Source organism: Rana temporaria, chromosome 6 (assembly GCF_905171775.1).
Source record: "Rana temporaria chromosome 6, aRanTem1.1, whole genome shotgun sequence".
Lineage (NCBI taxonomy): Eukaryota > Metazoa > Chordata > Amphibia > Anura > Ranidae > Rana > Rana temporaria.
Genome location: NC_053494.1, coordinates 96428097 through 96446929, shown reverse-complemented (window position 1 = coordinate 96446929; position 18833 = coordinate 96428097). Strand labels below are relative to the sequence as shown.

At 43.2% G+C, this 18833-nt stretch overlaps 1 protein-coding gene across 1 annotated transcript; it reads right to left on the bottom strand.

Moving 5' to 3' along the window:
* Window positions 1-12356: 12356 nt before the first annotated feature.
* LOC120943625 (hemoglobin subunit beta-3-like) lies at window positions 12357-15228 on the bottom strand. The gene is made up of 3 exons (XM_040357025.1): window positions 15058-15228; window positions 13242-13464; window positions 12357-12586 (listed from the first exon to the last, which is right to left on the bottom strand). The coding sequence occupies exons 1-3, from the start codon at window positions 15147-15149 to the stop codon at window positions 12458-12460; spliced, it is 444 nt and encodes a 147-aa protein (XP_040212959.1). The 5' UTR covers window positions 15150-15228; the 3' UTR covers window positions 12357-12457.
* Between the last annotated feature and the right edge of the window lie 3605 nt (window positions 15229-18833).

The window sequence follows — 18833 nt, the reverse complement described above, 5'->3', positions numbered from 1 at the left end:
TATCCTGGATGATGAGCAGGAGCCAGGCCACTACACCGCTTCCAGTTTTGTGCAAATGGGGGCCTTCATGCTCCAGTGTTTTAAGAGGGACTCCCGTATAAAAAGCATAAAGGGCAAGGACCAGTACTGGGTTGCAACGTACTTAGACCCCTGGTACAAACAAAACATGGCGGAAATGTTACCACCATCACAGAGGGCTATCAAAATGCAGCACTTCCAGGCCTTGCTTCGAGAAATGCTGAATTCTGCTTTTGCGTGCGCTGGCAGAGGAATTTCCACTCACAGAGAAACAGTTGCGGGTACCAATCCAACAGTGCCTGCAAGAAGAGGACGGTTTAAAGATGTGTTGGTCACTAATGATATGAGATCATTCTTTCAGCCGACCCATCGACAGCTGTCCTCCGCATCCAGCATCAGGGAACGCCTAGACCGTCAGGTGTCCGACTACATCAGGTTAACGCACTGAGAAGGTCCTGTCCCAAATTGCGCCCCTACTGGCAGGAGGTGGCAGAGACCCTGACTGAGTTATGTAGAGTGGAGATCAGGGCTGTGGAGTCGGAGTCGGAGTCGGAGTCGAGGAGTCGGAGTCGGGGGAAATTTTGGGTACCTGGAGTCGGAGTCGGCAAACAATGCACCGACTCCGACTCCGACTCCTACTAAATTTAGATTGGAATAAAAAAAAAAAAAAGCAAGTTTAAATGTCCCAATTCACAAAAAGTTATAATTAATGACTTCTCTACTGTAAGAATAAAGACCAATGCATGCAGTGCCTCACGTAACCGCAAAACGAACAGGTTAAGTGACCGTGAAGAAGCATGCTTTTCATGTGCTTCACTATATGGCACGCAGCGCACAATTAGGAGCTGCAATACTTATACTTTCCATAGTGTTGTGTTCTGCTGTTACAGGGAACGCAGCGTCCATGTGTAACCTAGCCTCTCACTGATAAGGGATTAAATAAATATGTTTTTTGCAGGACTAGAGAGTGAGACACTTGTATAAGTGAAGGGAATGGAGGGCCAATAGTTCAAGACTGAAGCTGTAAACCATTGGAAAAACTGCTGTCATTTAGCTAAGGCTATAAAAACTTGTAAACTCCGATTGTTAGCTTAAACTTTAAACATGACTATGGGATTCTCCTAGGAAAATCATGTTTTAGAATAAATGCCCCTTCCTGGATCCTCCCACTGCCCTATGTTTTGTTTTTGTTCTAAAACAACCAAATAATGTGGTTTGTATTTTTGAACTGGTAAAGATCCTGTTCCTGATGTTTATGCCTGCTGCTACTATCCAGTCACTTGATTGATTAAAGCGGGAGTTCACCCATAAAAAATGTTTCCCCTTAGATGGATGCTCGTTTTGTCTAGGGGAATCGGCTAGTTGTTTTAAAATATGAGCTGTACTTACCGTTTTCGAGATGCATCTTCTCCGCCACTTCCGGGTATGGGTCTTCGGGACTGGGCGTTCCTTCTTGATTGACAGTCTTCCTAGAGGCTTCCGACGGTCGCATCCATCGCGTCACTAGTAGCCGAAAGAAGCCGAACGTCGGTGCGGCTCTATACTGCGCCTGCGCACCGACGTTCGGCTTCTTTCGGAAAATCGTGACGCGATGGATGCGACCGTCGGAAGCCTCTCGGAAGACTGTCAAACAAAATAGGAACGCCCAGTCCCGCAGCCCATACCCGGAAGCGGCGGAGAAGATGCATCTCGTAAACGGTAAGTACAGCTCATATTTTAAAACAACTAGCCGATTCGCCTAGACAAAACGAGCAGGAATCTAAGGGTAAAAAGTGTTATGTACGGGTGAACCCCCGCTTTAATAAAAAAAAATTAATAAAACGTTGTTTTCATTGTGTTTGTCTTTTGCTTAAACTGTGCAATACAGTAGACTGTTGGCTTCCCAGCCAGTAGTCCTGTGGTAGGTTGCGTTTCTTTCCCTCAAGGAATGTATAAAATACATTCGCATATTAATACAGAGGAGTCGGAGTCAGAGTCGGAGTCGGAAGTACATAAAACTGAGGAGTCGGAGTCGGGGTCGGAGTCGGAACATTTATCTACCGACTCCACAGCCCTGGTGGAGATACCACTGGATCCTCGCCTGTTCCTGCTTAGCTTTTTGGGGGAAATTGAGGGAGATAGATATGTTAAACAATGCAACACCTTCGCCTTATTCTATGCTAGGAGGGAAATTTTGTTCCGCTGGAGGGGGCCGGAACTCCCTACTAGATTCTCTTGGCGGTCTGCGATTAGCAGGGTGTTGCCGTTGTACAAGATCACGTACGAGAACAGAAACTGCCCAGCAAAATTTGACAAAATCTGGTCGAGCTGCATTGATGCCTGCGGCTGAGGCCCTTGTTATTTCAGCCTCCCTGGGTACAGTAGTTGGACGGTTGTGAGGGGTGGCCCTGGCCCATCCCCTCTCCTCCCCCTCCCTTTCCCTGCCTCTGCTCTCTCTCTCTCCCCCCGCCCTCTCCTCTGCTTTCCCTCCCTCCCCCACATCATCGCACTTCTCTCCTGCCCCCCTTCGGGGCTGGTAGGTGTCACTGCTGTGGGGTGGCTGCTTGTATAGACTCAAACCAATTATCTCCCTTGCTTAGTTATGAAATCTCAAATGCTTTGATTCCATTTGATTGTATCTTCTACCTGATGTTTTCTTACCTTATGTCTGACATGCTGATGTAACCTGTGATATGTTGCAAAGATTTCACCTTTTCACTGTCATTGCACTTTAAGTTGCATATAGTGTTAATAAAAAACTTTACTGTTAAAAAAAAGGCAGTGCTGGAAAATAATGGTGGCCACACAACTTATTGACACTTTGGGCCCAATTTGGACATTTTCACTTAGGGGTGTATTCACTTTTGTTGCCATTGGTTTAGACATTAATGGCTGTGTGTTCAGTTATTATTAGTTGGACAGCAAATTTACACTGTTATACAAGCTGTACACTGTACACATTGTAGCAAAGTGTAATTTCTTCAGTGATGTCACATGAAAAGATATAATAAAATATTTTCAAAAATGTGAGGGGTGTACTCACTTTTGTGAGATACTGTGTGTATATATATATATATATATATATATATATATATATATATATATATATATATACATTATAAATATATTTTTCACTGAGTTCCCAGCACAGCTAGAGAACTGACCAGGGTGTGTTTTCCCACTTAGTGTGGTCATTTTTTAATAGGAAAGCAGAGGGATTATCAGGAGCACCAGGGATTTCACACAAAGGAAGCAATACAAAGAGAATAGGGTTCGTTTTCATACAAATACATGGTAAAGAAGGCACATATAAGGAATATGAAATGTTGGGTTTACATATTCTTCAATGCTTCCCAAGTGAAGATAATCATTATGTTCAAGACTAGTGGAACATTATAAGCTTGGATCACTACAGCAAACTATATGGAGGAGTCTGTAGCTGAGCTTGCCCATCCTTAAATCCAGCAGCCCCTGTCCATGCGTTTTGGCCGCCTACATGCAGGGCACCGGACGCATGAATTCCAATGGCGGGGGCCTGTTTTTTTGAAGCACATGATTAGAGCCAGAGGCTCTAGTAGGCTTCAAAAAAAGATCACTGCTCCCCTATCTCACCCAGTTGTGTGACAATTAATTGTTGCTATCGCCACACTGATCCTTCTCCCGGCTGATCAGGAAGCGGGGCTTAAGACCCGTCACCTGATTGGCTAAAAGGACAGGCAATCCTATTGGACTCCTAGGAGGAGGATCTGCACAACAAAAGCAGAAGAGTAGTGCGCATGCGCGGGTTCCCGAGGATAGACGTGCTCTGAAGGAGCTCCGCACCCCCCGGCTAACAACAGCTATTTTTAGCGCAGGCAGCGGCTCCCTGACTCCGGGAACATCGCGATCGGCGGCCCGCGGCTGTGATAAATAGGAGGGCGAGGGGGCAACCCAAAAAAGGCCACAACACACAGGCTAAGCCCCACGGAGGAGCGGGGCCCTCTCCAGGTCACATTCCGCATTCCAAGATGGCGCCGGGCCGCGTCGACACACGAGGCAGCCAGGCCTCCAAAACACAGAAACCGCAGCAGGACGATGAAGAGATCCAGGCCGGCTACCCCAGAGACCTCTTCTCCTCACAGTCATCAGGAGAGCAGGAGGCTGAGCTGCAGGGTGAGTCCTTATCACAGCCCTCATCCCCAGCCACATACAGAGGCATGCAGGCACTGGTAGATTCCCCTGTGTCATCCATGGACAGGAACATGGCTGAGCTGACAGAGGCAGTGTTTAGTCAATCTAGCTTAAATGCTTCAGCACCTCAACCACCAACATATTCTGGGGTTGCAGTCCTGCTAGCTCGCTTCTCAGCAATGCTACAACAGGAGCTTTCTAAAGCCTGCACACTGATTACCACAGACCTTAAGAGGGACATTCATGGTCTGGGAGAGAGATTTGAGATGATAGAAACTAAAGTGGACAGTACTGTCAAAAAAGTCAATCAAAACTCAAACATGATTGCTAACCTTCAAGATAGGTTAGAGGAGGCGTATACCAAGATTGAAGATTTGGAGAACCGCTCTCGCAGAGAGAATGTGCGCATACGTGGTCTTCCGGAAAGCCACACTGATTTGGAAGGAGCCATGCGTGATTTGATGAAAGAACTGATTCCTGACATTAAGGCACACCATATGGAGATTGACCGCATTCATCGGGCCCCAAGGAAGGATGGCCTCCCGCGTGACATTATAGAATCAAGGAGAAGTTAATGCTGGCGGCCCGCAATAGACAGGATCTGTCACTATTTGGAGCACAAATTCAGCTTTTCACTGATCTAGCCCCTTCCACAGTGCAAAAACGCAGGAATCTGAAACCCTTACTGCAGCAACTTGTACGTAAGCAGATAAAATACCGCTGGGCTTTCCCATTTCGGCTCTCGTTCTCGTACCAGGGCCGTTCCCATTCCTTCACAAGGTTTTCTGATGGCGAAGATCTTTTACTGAGTCTTGGAATCATCACTCGGGATTCGGATGCCTCTGTCTCCCATCAGGATCATCAACCCATCTCTCCGTTGTGGCAGAACTGACGACACTCGCAGTCTTCTAGATCGCCTCAGACGACCTGAACAGGGACTAAACTACCCCCCGAGATGGGGTGAGCGGATTTCCTCTCTTGATGACTGGATTTTACTCCACTGGAGGCCGTGGCCTGAACCTAGTCGCCCCGGTTGCGCGTGAAGCGCATGGTTCCTGTTCTACCCAGGATGGCTTCATCGAAGATTTTTTTTTTTTTTTTGGGGATAAAATTTTGTTTTTTGTTTTCTTTTAGTTTATCCCATTCAATTTTTTGGCATTGACTTTTTGATGGGTACTACTGAAGTGGAACAGTGTTCCGTGTTTTTTTGTTTTTGTTTTTTTATTTTATTTTTCTCCTTTTGTCTTCATAACCTGCATTTTTGGTTTTAGTAGGTTGGATCGGGGAGGCCATCCATGCCACCCAGTTGCGAGACTACTTCTCCTCTACGGAGGGGAGTACCCTTGCGCATACTAATCCGGATGGTGCATCCGGTAGGGGCTAGTCCCCATAATGTTGTTCATTATCTCAGGTTGCCTGTAAATAGTTTTGCAGGCTTATGGTCGAATGTATGTTTTTTGCTCTTTTACTTATATCTTTCCTTCTCTTTCCCCTATGGTACCACCTTTCTTCCCCGAGTTCTGGCTCCGTGCTCCACTGTATCCACTTGGCCTGGGTCCCAGGTTGTTCCGAAGTTCTGTCTTATTGATGCTTCCTATTCGTGCTGGTTGACACAAGGTAAGAGTGCACTGCCCTACCACGATGGCCGGTAGTTTTCCCACAGACTATTCTATAGTCACACATAATGTACACGGTTTTAATTCCCCCATGAAAAGGACTAAGGCCTTTCAATTCTATCAGAAACAGAAAGCTGATGTCCTCTTATTACAGGAGACTCACTTTTCTAAATCGTCGGCACCTAGGTACCTAAACGTGAAATATCCACTATTTTATTTGGCAAGCGGACCCGCTAAGCGGGGAGGAGTGGCGATCTGCCTGTCTAGGCGGACTCCCTTCACTCCCCTCACGGTGGTAAGAGATAAGGACGGTAGATACGTCATGGCGGCTGGTCGCCTCCATGACCAGTTGGTCACCTTTATATCTTACTACGCCCCAAACACGGGACAGACCGAATTCTTTAGCAAAATGCTCAGAATATTGATGCCTAAGATACTGGGACAGGTAATAATGGGGGGGATAGTAATATCCCGCTAGACAGAATAATGGATAAATCTGACCCAACTAGACCGATCCTTAGAAGGCCACCAACGGGTAGTAGCAGGGTTGCGCGCCTGTTACATCTGTATGATTTAATAGATGCATGGCGGGAGAGTAATCCCACGGTCAGAGACTACACGCACTATTCACAGGTGCACCACACGTATTCCCGGATAGATCACATCTTAGTGGGTACCCCTTTGCTGCCGTACGTGACTTCGGTTAGGATATTGTCGACCCCATGGTCGGATGATTCTCCAATTAAATTGTCAGTGAAAGGACTGTGGTCTAAACCTAGCCCTTCTCCTTGGAGACTTAACGCTAGTCTATTGAATGACCCCTTATTATACGCTGAAATTGAAAAGGAACTACAAGAATACTTTAGTAACAATAAGGCATCGGAGACTTCCCCTACCATTAATTGGGGGGCTCACAAAGTCACGGTGCGGGGTAAATTGATTCAATTGGCTGCTAGGGAAAAGAGGAACCGGGAGCAAACGATAAGGCAATTGGAGGATGATCTGGACCACCTGTTAGAGGAACAGCGCAGGAACCCCCAGACTGACATTAGGCGTAAGATAGACGACGCACGGTTGGCTCTTAATCTTAGCCTGACCACCCAAGCAGAAAAGCATATCAGCTGGTCCAAGCATAAATTCTACACAATGGGAGACAAACCCACCACCATGTTAGCTAGGAAGCTGGTACCTCGACAACACGCTGCAACGTTACCTAAACTACGACTACCCGCAGGCCACCCCACCCAGAACCCGGAATCCATTCTTGAGGAATTTCAGAAATTCTATGCAACACTTTATAGCTCTCCCGCTAGCTATGTGCCCTCCAAGGCGGAACAGTTTTTCCGCGATGTGCAACTGCCCCGACTCACCCAGGCTCACATGGAACTCATGGATGGGGAATTTACAGAGTCCGAAATTAAACTGGCCATCAAAACTATACATCCGTCTAAAGCACCGGGACCAGATGGCTTCACTGGCCATTATTATAGGAAATACAACGAGATCCTTGTTCCACATTTGTGTTCCTATTTTAATGATTTAAGGAAGGGAAATACTATTCCTGACCACGAAAACATAGCGTATCTACATGTTATACCAAAACCGGGTCGGGATCATGGAGATTGTGCCAACTATCGCCCAATCTCCCTGATCAATACGGATCTAAAGATACTGACAAAGGTGCTAGCTTTCAGACTAAATTTATTTCTTCCAAAATACATCCACCCTGACCAGGCTGGTTTTGTCCCCAACCGTCAGGCATCTGATCAGACACGCAGGGTAATAAATTTAATTTCAGCAATCCAGTCGGATTGGGACTGTAAGGGTCCTAGGCGGGGAATGCTGCTTTCGTTGGACATCCAGAAAGCGTTTGACTCTCTCTCGTGGGAATACCTATTTGATGTATTGCATCGCTTCGGTTTCGGCGAGCGCTTTCTGGTCCTCTTGCGAACGCTGTATCATTCTCCCTCAGCACTATTGAGACTAAGGGGTTATTCATCCCCACCATACGACATTAGAAGGGGAACAAGGCAGGGCTGCCCGTTATCGCCGCTGCTATTCGTTTTAGCAATTGAGCCACTGGCAATTAGGATTCGTTCGAGTCCGGATGTCAAGGGTATAGTTTGTGGGGAGGACGAGCATAAGTGCTTGTTCTTCGCAGATGACCTCTTATTGACATTGTCGGCACCTATTACTTTCCTCCCTAATCTATACGCGATTTTGCAGCCATTTTCAGAAATCTCAGGGCTCCGAATTAATCATGATAAGTCAAGAGCACTTAATATATCTTTGCCAAAATCAATTCGGGAAACTCTTGAGCGATCGCACAGGTTTAAGTGGGAATCAGAAGCTCTTCCCTACCTTGGTATAAATTTAACTTCATCTATTCAAACGTTGTATAGACAGAACTACCCTGCCCTCTTTAGACGCATATCAGACGATTTGGCCAAATGGCAGATTCACCCCCCTTCATGGTTTGGCAGATTGCACTCAATAAAAATGAATGTGTTACCTAAGGTTTTATATCTGTTTCGTACCCTGCCTGTATCATTGGTTCGATCTGACCTCCACACACTTCAAAAGAAGATTTTACAATTCATCTGGGGGGATAAGAGGCCTAGGGTGAATAGGGGTACTATGTACACACCGAAACGAAAGGGAGGCTTGGGACTGCCTGACCTTGTGAAGTACTTCTATGCGGCCCAATTGGCCCAACTCACGAGGTACCATTCCCAACAGCCTAACGCAATATGGATGACTATGGAATCCTATTCCTGTCGCCCCGATTTGATTTCTCATATTATGTGGCTTCCTATGAAAGACAGACCGATCATACTGTGTCCTACTCTGTCCTTTTCGTTGGAAATTTGGGACAGGCTCTCCTTTGGGACTAGGACGTTTAGGTCCCCTCATAACCCGTTAGCCCCCCTGTTAAAGAACAGGGATTTCACCCCGGGCCTCTCTCCAGTTGGGTTTCTCTGGTGGACAAATAAAGGTCTTCTACGAATAGCTGATCTTTGTGATCATAAAGGGATATTGTCGGAGAGAACACTAGTTGAAAAATATCAAATGCCAGTGACTGAACGCTTTAGGTATACGCAACTGTACCACTTTTTGCAAACAGCCGCTCGTAAAGGTGATCTAACTACTATGACTTCTATGGAGTATGTGTGTAGGCAATATGATAAAGTCAGGGGACATATTTCCGCTATTTATTCTATCTTATCATACTCCTCGAAAAAGCTAAGCTATATGCTCCAGTGGGAGCAGGATCTGCAGGAGACATTCGAGATTGATGAATGGCACAGGCAGCATCTCGATCGATATTGAACACTTCCATTATAGAAGCTAACTACAAGGTCTTGCTGAGGTGGTATATGGTCCCTGCTAGACTGGCCGCTTTTGTGCCGGGTGCCTCTCGGGAATGCTTTAGAGGATGCGGACAGACGGGATCCACATACCATATGTGGTGGACCTGTCCTAGGGTCCGGAGGTTCTGGATCAGGGTGTACAATTTCATCTACTCCCTGACCCAGATCAATTTAGTCAAATCGGCTAAACATGCGCTCCTGGGGGGTAAGATACCTGACGCTTCAGGATCCCAGAGAAGGCTGGTGGCATTCGTATTCACCTCAGCGAAAATAACCATAGCGAGAAACTGGAAGTCCGCTGCCTTGCCATTTGATCAACTTAAACATAAATTGTCCTGGCTTATGTTGAATGAGCGACTAACAGCTATCACGCAGGACAAGATGAAGCAGTTCCATAAAGTTTGGGACCCATGGATCGGCTACTTAACAGGTGATCCTGGGTCGAGTGGTTCTTAGGTTCTTTTGGTAGATTACGTTTAAGGAGCGTGGAGCCTCAACTCTCCCCCTTCCCCCCCTTCTTTCTTACCCCATTGTTTCCTTTCTTGACATTCCCCAACGGGAACGAATCCCCCCTTCTTTTTTCCTTTTTATTATTATTCTTTCTCTCTAGGTATACTACCCCTTTTTTACATATCTGAAGTGCGGTTTAATAGCGTCTAATTTGCCAATTGTATGATGTGGTTTTTCATATGATATGGGAGGTTGAAATCCCAATAGGCTTTGGCACTTTGTGATGTTAAACAGATTGTCATATAGCTACTTATAGAAAAAAAAGTAACGCTGGTATGTATTTCATTTTATTCTTGAAGAAAATTAATAAAAACGATTGAAACGCAAAAGCAGAAGAGTAAGAGAGGACACAGGAGCCACTGCCTGCCACCCGTAGTAGCCCACAGCCCACCTGCTGCTGCCCGCCGCCCATAGGAGCCCGCAACCCGGTCACCACCTGCAAATTAGATGGGGTGAGTGCCAGGGGGGTGCAGTCAACTGACCAACCAGGGGGTGGTTGTTTGCCGCCCCCCAAAAAACACCACCTGCCACTATTTATATCCCCCAGTGAAGATAGCCACCAGAAAACCACCCCACGTAGGGCAGCAGACAGAGGGTACCTACCTCTTGCAGGAGCCTGGGCACACAGGTGGGTCTGAAAAGCAGGGGGATCAGTGCAGTGGGGCAATTACAGAATGAAGCACTTTGTCTCTCCCTCTCTCCCTCTCCCTGCTGCTTTCAACTGCTGGAAGGAGAGTCACAGACACTGTGCATAGTTCCTGTAATACCCCCCACCTTGCCATATAGACCCCCCCTCTGTGTGCTGCCCACATCTGATTCCTCCCTGTGTGCTTGAATATATATATATATATATATATATTTTAAATACATTTAAAAATATATATATATAAAAAAAAAAATTTAAATTAGTAAAAAAATAAGGGTTCATTCACTCGGGTTCTCTGGCACATACAGTGTGAATAAGTAGATTGTTAGTGCGGCTAGAGCCCCCTGTTAATCTATGAGGATACATTGGCTATATGAACACAGCTGTAGGTCCTAATTTGAAAGGCGTGCAGGTGTGGGTGAGTGGCCCCGAATGCACACGTTCTGTGTTTGGGGATGTACATCTGTATCCTCGTGCCTGTCAAATTAGGACCTGCATCTGTGCTCATACAGCTGATGCATTTCCATAGTGTAACATATGCCTCCACACTGCAATAGCCACATTAAAAAAAAACACTGATTCCCAATGTGACTGAGCCCCAAGACCTCATTTACACACAGGACTTTATTTATTAACTCACTGTAGTTTTGTAAGTTATGTTATGTTTGTGTCTGCTAATAATGATTTTTGTGTATTTTTTGTGAAAATATTGTTTTTCTATTTGGTGGGGGGAGGCTGTACGGGGGGCCCCATGATTTCTAAAGGCAGCCCTGTCCCCATGCAACAAACAGCTGCCAAAGGGAACCAGGGTGTAGAACCTGCTGTGCCTTGCACTGCCTTGAGCTTTAGCCACTGTGCATGCACGCCCTACAGCAGCAGCCACCTAGGACTTCACTGGGCATGAAAAGTGCTCAGGCATAGGGCCCCAGAGGCCTGGGCCTGCACAAAGCAATATCCCAAATTTTGATTCACGCCCCCCCCCCACAACCCAGCAGAGGCTTAGGACAACACCAGAGGCTCCCAGGAAACACTCCACGGTCAAATACTGTCAGTTTTACTATAGAAGGTTGTATATATAAAATTTGCATTTTTTTATATTGCCCTTTAAGCATGATAAAAAACGCTGCTCTCTAAATTTTTAAAAATCATTTTTTGGTTTGCTACGTGTTCCCCTAAGGCAATGTCCATCCCCTATGCCAGGGATATGCAATTAGCGGACCTCCAGCTGTTGCCAAACTACAAGTCCCATCATGCCTCTGCCTCTGGGTGTCATGCTTGATGCTGTCAGTCTTGCTATGCCTCATGGGACTTGTAGTTTGGCAACAGCTGGAGGTCCGCTAATTGCAGATCCCTGCCCTATGCCATTTGTTTGACAATCTCTTGTTCATTTAATCTAGTAAATAGCTATTACTATTTTTTAATATTCAGCTCCCATAACTTCAGTAGGGTTTAGATTTGGCAGCTGAACTTCATTAATATTCATAGAACCTGCCTCAAACCAAATCCAGGTTCAGCTTATCCCTAAATATGGGATAGTGACAGCTTCTGGGCACTTTATTGTTTTCTGGTCAGACCTGCAATCACACAGTGCCTGGTAGAGGCAAAACGTCCATCAGCAAATTCCATTGTGGCTCTGAGATGTAATGTGACAAAATGCAGAGAGCTGAAAAAGGAAGCTGATGCTGGAAGATAAAGTGTGTTTTAATTAGCTATGTCATTTTGGAAAATGTACCTTTTACCATGCCCACCTATCAATGTGGCACCATGGCACACCATTTTTAACCCACAGAAATGTGTCCCTGCCATGAAAGGACTAGTTTTTAGATTGTGTTTGCCACCTAGAAACAATAATGTCAGTGCTCCCTTGGCAGAGACCATTAAGTGCCAGGATAAAAATAGCATTCATGAAAAATCCATTCCAGACTCTTTATTTTTGTCCTTAGAAATCAGTTAGCCTAACTAGGAAATACACCAAACAAACCTATTTTCATATACAGGCCACATTGTAGATTTAGCATTTACAAATAAATATAACATTACAGGAGGGAGCTTTTATCAGGTTTTTGTTTTTATTACATGTGCTGAAAATGGAACACACATTACACAGCCTCAGCAAAAACTATGCTGCTTTCTGTTCATGTTGTAGTTTAGTGATAGCTGTGGCTAAGAGCATCAACCAGGACATTGTTGAACTTCTCCCATGCATGCTGGACTTGAGGGCTAAAGGCAGATCCCAGTTTGCCAGCCAGGACAACAACCAACACTTCTCCAAGACGCTACATAAAAAAAAAGCAACATTTTGTTATTAGTATTTAAACATATCATTACTTTATCAAATTATTTCATTAGAAAAATAGTAATATATAACAGCTTTTTTCGTTACCCAAAGTGTAAAAAAAGTTTGAAAATGTGTAAAAGTGTACTACAACCAAAGAGAGATGAGCAGTTGTTACTTATTTCTTGAGCTGCTAAAGTAAAATTGGTTGCTGTGGACTACTATTGACCATTTACTCTAGTTATTAAGATATATTCAAAGCCAAACTTTTATTTTTATTTTTTAATGGAGAACGGAAGGGTTAGCACCCCTATAATTTTCCATCTGCTCTACAATTGTCACCAGCACCAGAGGTGAAAGGTATCTTCTAATGGGGGCAAATAGTCAATTTGAAATTGTATAAGAGGTTATGTTTTCAAAACCTTTTAGAGATTCCCTCACACTTCCTGTTTAGTCTCTAAGACAGGAAGCATGTGGAAATCTTCCCCCATTAGATACAAACAGCAGCTTGGGTTTTTAAATATTTCTTACTCCTCAAAATGAACAAAGTTTTGGATTTAAATATACACAAAGGTGACAAGGTCATATGGTACATTTCTGTTTAGTCAATAGAAGGCAATCAAGCCCAGTGTTAAATAAAATATTAAAATTATTACCCTAAAGTTCTCAGGATCCACATGCAGTTGGTTAGCATGTTCTTCACTGAGTTTGTGCAGAGTGCCCTTCACGTTGTCTAGGTGATGGATGGCATTGTCAATAGCTCCCAGAATCTTCTTGCCATGTGCGTGCACCTTAGCATTACCAGCAATTGCAGCTGGGCTGGAGAGATCTCCAAAAGAGCCGAAATACCGCTGGGTCCAGGGGTAGACTAAAAACAGCCTATGAAAAATGGAAGAAGACATGTTTGATTAATATTTTCCTCCAGGAACCTTCAAACATATATTCATCAGTAATTAATAAATACAACTTCATGGATATGATGCAGTACCTGTATGACTGACTGGTATGTATATGTGAACTTGTACCAATTACTACTTGCATGTATGTGTGCAAGGATATTAATAATAAAAAATATTATGTTATCATTCTGTGTAAAGATATATGTTACTTTCAAAACTAACATTTACTACACTATTGTGCAGGAAGTCCCATCTTAGGAAAGGAAAATAAATAACAGAAAGAAACATCAGTAAAGATAAATAAATTACAAGTATTATTTTGGTAAAATACTTGCAAATTATTATTTCGATTAAAATAATTGCACAGATTACTGTAACAAGCCAGAGAGTAGTGGAGGATTATATCCTTGGTTAGTTTTTTTTTTTCCACCCGTGTCCCATTGGAGAGATTTCCCCTTCACTTCCTGTCCTATAGCCACAACAGGAAGTGAGGGGAAATTTCTCTATAATGGTGAAAATCCCCTCTTAGACAGTTGTCACCAGAACTGTGCCAATTAGAAGATTTCCCTTCCATTTCTGTTTTGGTGGCAACTCAAGATTTGGGATTTTCTCTCATCTTCAGTCTAGGTGACAATGGTGGCCAGGACAAACATAAAAGGTGGTTACACCTATTGGGAACACAGACAGCAATAAATAACAAGTTCCTTTTTTTTTTCAATTTGGATAGAGTGGGTAATCTCTCCTAGGTTTGGAATCTCTTCCAGGTTTTTTTTCTATCTGTGACCCCACTGGGGAGATTTCCTATCACTTTCTATTCTTCTAACTCACCGCCACAATGATTGGAGTTGGGCAATCTAAAAACAATAAAGGTGTAAAATATGCAACAAACAAGGAAAACTATTGAATTCCACTTTTCATAGTGCCTTATTAGGCAACCCCAAATCTGATTCAATGAAGTATCAAATGTATTTTCTTTGTTAAAGGGGTTGTAAAGGTAAAAAATGTTTTCCCTAAATAGCTTCCTTTACCTTAGTGCAGTCCTCCTTCACTTACCTCATCCTTCGATTTTGCTTTTAAATGTCCTTATTTCTTATGAGAAATTCCCACTTTCTGTTCTTCTATCTGTAACTACACACAGTAATGCAAGGCTTTCTCCCTGGTGTGGAGAAAGCCTCTTGTGGGGGGAGGGGGTGAGCAGGAGTGTCAGGACACCCACTAACACACAAATCCTTTCTCTATCTGAAAAGTAGAGAGTGTCCTGACCCTCCTGCTCGCTCCCTACCCCCTCAATAGGCTTTCTCCACACCAGGGAGAAAGCCTTGCATTACTGTGTGTAGTTACAGACAGAAGAACAGGAAGTGAGGATTTCTCAGAAGAAATAAGGACATTTAAAAGCAAAATCGAAGGATGAGGTAAGTGAAGGAGGACCTTTACAACCCCTTTAAGTTAAATTACATTTTGAAATTTAAAACCAGGGAAATAATAAAGCATTAGAAGACTGTTAAATGATTCAGGTTAGAAGATACTGGTAGCATAGTAGAAAGATTCTGAAAAACAAGGGAAGTTGTCATACCTGGTAAGTGCTTCATGTCCATCCTGTTCAATATTGACCTTCTGCCACACAGAGTTGATGGCGGCCTTCTCTTCAGCAGTCCAGTGAACCATGGTGTTGGATTGAGTCAGATGAGAGTAGCTCTTGCTTAAAGAAGTAGATGGTGGATGGCAAACACAACTTTCTCCCCATTGTATTTATAGTCTGCTTTGTAAGTTACACCTACATTTCATTTGTGCTTTGTCATAGTATTGTTTCTCCGTTAAACTGATAAGTGAAACATACCACTGACTAAGCTCTTTTATATCATGCCTTGTTCATAGCTCATTTTCTATGGCTACGTGCTGATCGCACAGAACTTGGTGTCAAAATGCATTCATTGAAAACAGATAAGACATAAACATCTATGCAACAGATAGAATTTGTGATATAGAACACCCAATTTTTACAGATGTCTTTCATGAAACATGGCAACAGATTTCATGTGTTACAGGTATTATACATAGAAATTATACTCTCAGATCAACACAGTGTTGAATTATATAGCTAAACAGGATTATGATGATATCACCATCATGCTTGAAGGCTTAGTAGGTTTGAAAATAGATTTTTTTTAAGAAATGTATTGAATGCTATTTAAGTGTACAGACATAAAATAGAAATTGTTGGGTTCACCTATATTTTGTATACATAATCTTCATATTTTAGTGATTCCTATAATTTGTAAGAGCAGGGCTATAATAATGCTTACAGTATATATAAGTACTGTATATATATGTATATATATATATATATATATATATATATATATATATATATATATATATATATATATATATATATATATATATATATACACTTTTTGCTGACAATTCATAATGCTTCATAAGTTACATCTAAACTTTAACTTTATTTTTAATTTTTGGATAGAGTGTGAAAGGATTTGAACCTCTGTCAGGGTATTGCTGTGTCAATATTAGGCCTCATTCAAGCCTGAGAATAGCTGAAACCCTGAGTGGTGCCATTAATAAACTGTGATAGCAGTAAGTTTGCAACGTGTTTCCAAACGTGTGGCATCATACATAGTAGGGGGAGTACAACTGAGGGGATCCATAGTGGATAAGGATCTTAGGATCATAAGCTTAATAATAACATGCAGTGCCAAGCTGCGGCTTTCAGCGAGAGCAAAATCCTTTCTTGTATTAAGAGAGGTGTGGACTTCAGAGAGAGAGAGATAATTTTTCCCCTGTACAAATCATTAGTAAGACCTCATCTGGAATATGCAGATGGACACCAGTTCACAAAAATGATATTGGGGAACTGGAGAAAGTGGGGGATATGATCAACATGTACAAATACATAAGGGGTCCATATAGTGAACTTGGTGTTGAGTTATTCACTTTAAGGTCATCACAGAGGACAAGGGGACACTCTTTATGCCTAGAGGAAAAGAGATTTTATCTCCAAATACAGAAAGGTTTCTTCACATTAGACATGTGCACAGCAAAAAATTTCGTTTATTTCTGTTTCGTTTCTGTTCGTTTATCGTGATTCGTAATGAGTCGTAATTTCGTAAGACGTTAGTTATCGTATTCATACTCTTTAGTATTTTCGTAACACTTTTTTTTCCGTTTCTGTTTTTTTCTGTTAGTTTATTTTTCGTTGATTCAAAATTAGTATTTTCGTTAAATTTTGTATTCTGCCTCTTTCGTATTTTTAGAATGAATTTATTTGTTTATTCGTTTTTACATTGGTTTATTTTTCGTTGTTTTTATATTCGTATTTACATTATATTTACCATCATGCCGCATTCGTATTTTCGGAAGAAATAGATCTTCGTTGTTTTATCATCATTCGTATTTTTCGTGTCTAGTTTCATTCGATTGTAAAAACGCGCTTTAGTAGATTTTAGTGCATTCGTAATTCTGTTAAAATACATTTTACGTTGATTCGACACACTACTCGTCGTAATTTTGTAAATCTTACTTTACTGCGATAGACTACTTGACGGTCTTACTTATTATTACATTCGTAAGATTGTTTTCGTAAATCGGGCCTTAATTCGTTATTTTACGTAATGTGTCAGAATTGCGCTCCTCTAACGCTACTAATGTGTTTTGTAAATCATTCGTACTTTCGTAAGTACATCGCAGCAAATCGTAACCATTCGGAAATCTCGTACTTTACTTTCGTTTTCGATGCGCGGCTATAGCCTCCGCCCCTGGACTCCATTTTGAGAGAGTGTATGAGTGCGTGGTTTGGCGAGGGAGGAGCAGAGAGCAGGGCAGAGGTGGGATTGTTGAATTTCTAGTTGTTTTTGTGTGGTGGTTTCACTGGTTTGCTATCTTTTGGGCAATTAAAATCAGGTATAGGAGTGAGAATGGACATGTGAGTGTTGAGAGTGAGAATGTTGGTGTTAGTCAGTGTGTTGATGTGAGACTTGTTGGTGTGACTGAGAGTGGAGTGGAGGAGAGGTGTGGAGCAGAGGAGATGAGTGTGGTGGAGAAGAGGCGTGGAGGGGAGAGGAGGCATGGAGGGAAGAGGAGGCGTGGAGGGGAAGAGAGGAGTGGAGGACAGGTGTGGAGGAGAGGAGAGGAGTGGAGTCGAGGAGAGGCATGTAGGGGAGAGTAGGCATGGAGGGAAGAGGAGGCATGGAGAGAAGAGGAGGCATGGAGGGGAGGAGAGGAGTGGAGTGGAGGAGAGGCGAGGAGAGGAGAGGAGACATGGAGGGGAGGAGAGGAGTGGTGGTGAGGAGATGAGTGGAGTGGAGGAGAGGAGCATAGTGGAGGAGAGAGTAGGCGTGAAAGGGAGGAGAGGAGGGTAGTGGAGGAAAGGCATGGAGGGGAGAGGAGGCGGGGAGGGGAGGAGAGGGGTGGAGTCCTCCAGGACAGGAGAGGAGAGGAGAGGAGTGGAGTGAAGCCGAGCCATGGAAGGGAGTGTGGAGGTGTAGTGGAGCATGGGCAAGAAAGGAGACATGTGGCCCCTTCTATGTCAGATAGTGCGGACTCAGATGTGCAGCAGAACAAGCGAACCAAGAGACAGAAATCAAGGGGACCCATATATACCAAAGAGGAGAATGCTGCATTGGTTGCTGCAGTATCAAAAGAAAAAGTGACACTCTTCTGCCAATCCATGCCAGCATCTGAGAAGTCAGCAGCCTGGGAACGAGTCCGGGACTCCGTGAATGCGGTCTCCAAGTTTCGCAGGCCCACCACTGGCGTCAGACACAGGTAATTAATATTAAAATATTCTTTCACTCTTAGAACACACAGGTGTAAAAAAAATACACAGTTTTGTAGTCAATAACAAAAAAAGTAACAGTTCAACTTAACAAAAAAATGTATTTGTCACAGCCACATGCTGAACAGTATACATATAACCATCACAATGTGAAAAGAAATGTGGTTTTCGAAAAAAAAAATTAATCTAAGTATTTGGTTTTTAATTAATGTAATTATAATGTTTGTCCTATGATTGTCGGTCAACGGTTACAAAGAAGATGCAGAAGCTTCGACTAGGACAAAACAGAGGAAAGCCTATCAAGTTCCGAGACTGGGAGGCGGAGCTAAGAGATGTCCTTCTGGCAGAGGCTGTCCCTGGATTCAGCAGCAGGGGTCCACATCACAGAGCTGGTGGTGAGTAAAATTAAATATATCATTATATATATTGCAGTTATAATATTTTTTTAAAGCTATCTTATTGTTTATGATGACTACACATGTATGACTTTTATTTTTATTTTTTTACATTCATGTTTTCCAGATCAAGCAACATCATCTTTGGAAGGATCTGCTCCA

Excerpts from the sequence above, each read along its gene's own strand:
- LOC120943625 (XM_040357025.1), bottom strand. The coding sequence starts at position 15,149 with ATGGTTCACTGGACTGCTGAAGAGAAGGCCGCCATCAACTCTGTGTGG. Across the intron at positions 13,465-15,057 it reads GGACATGAAGCACTTACCAG|GCTGTTTTTAGTCTACCCCT; the intron begins GTATGACAACTT and ends CATTTTTCATAG. Across the intron at positions 12,587-13,241 it reads TGGATCCTGAGAACTTTAGG|CGTCTTGGAGAAGTGTTGGT; the intron begins GTAATAATTTTA and ends TTTTTTATGTAG.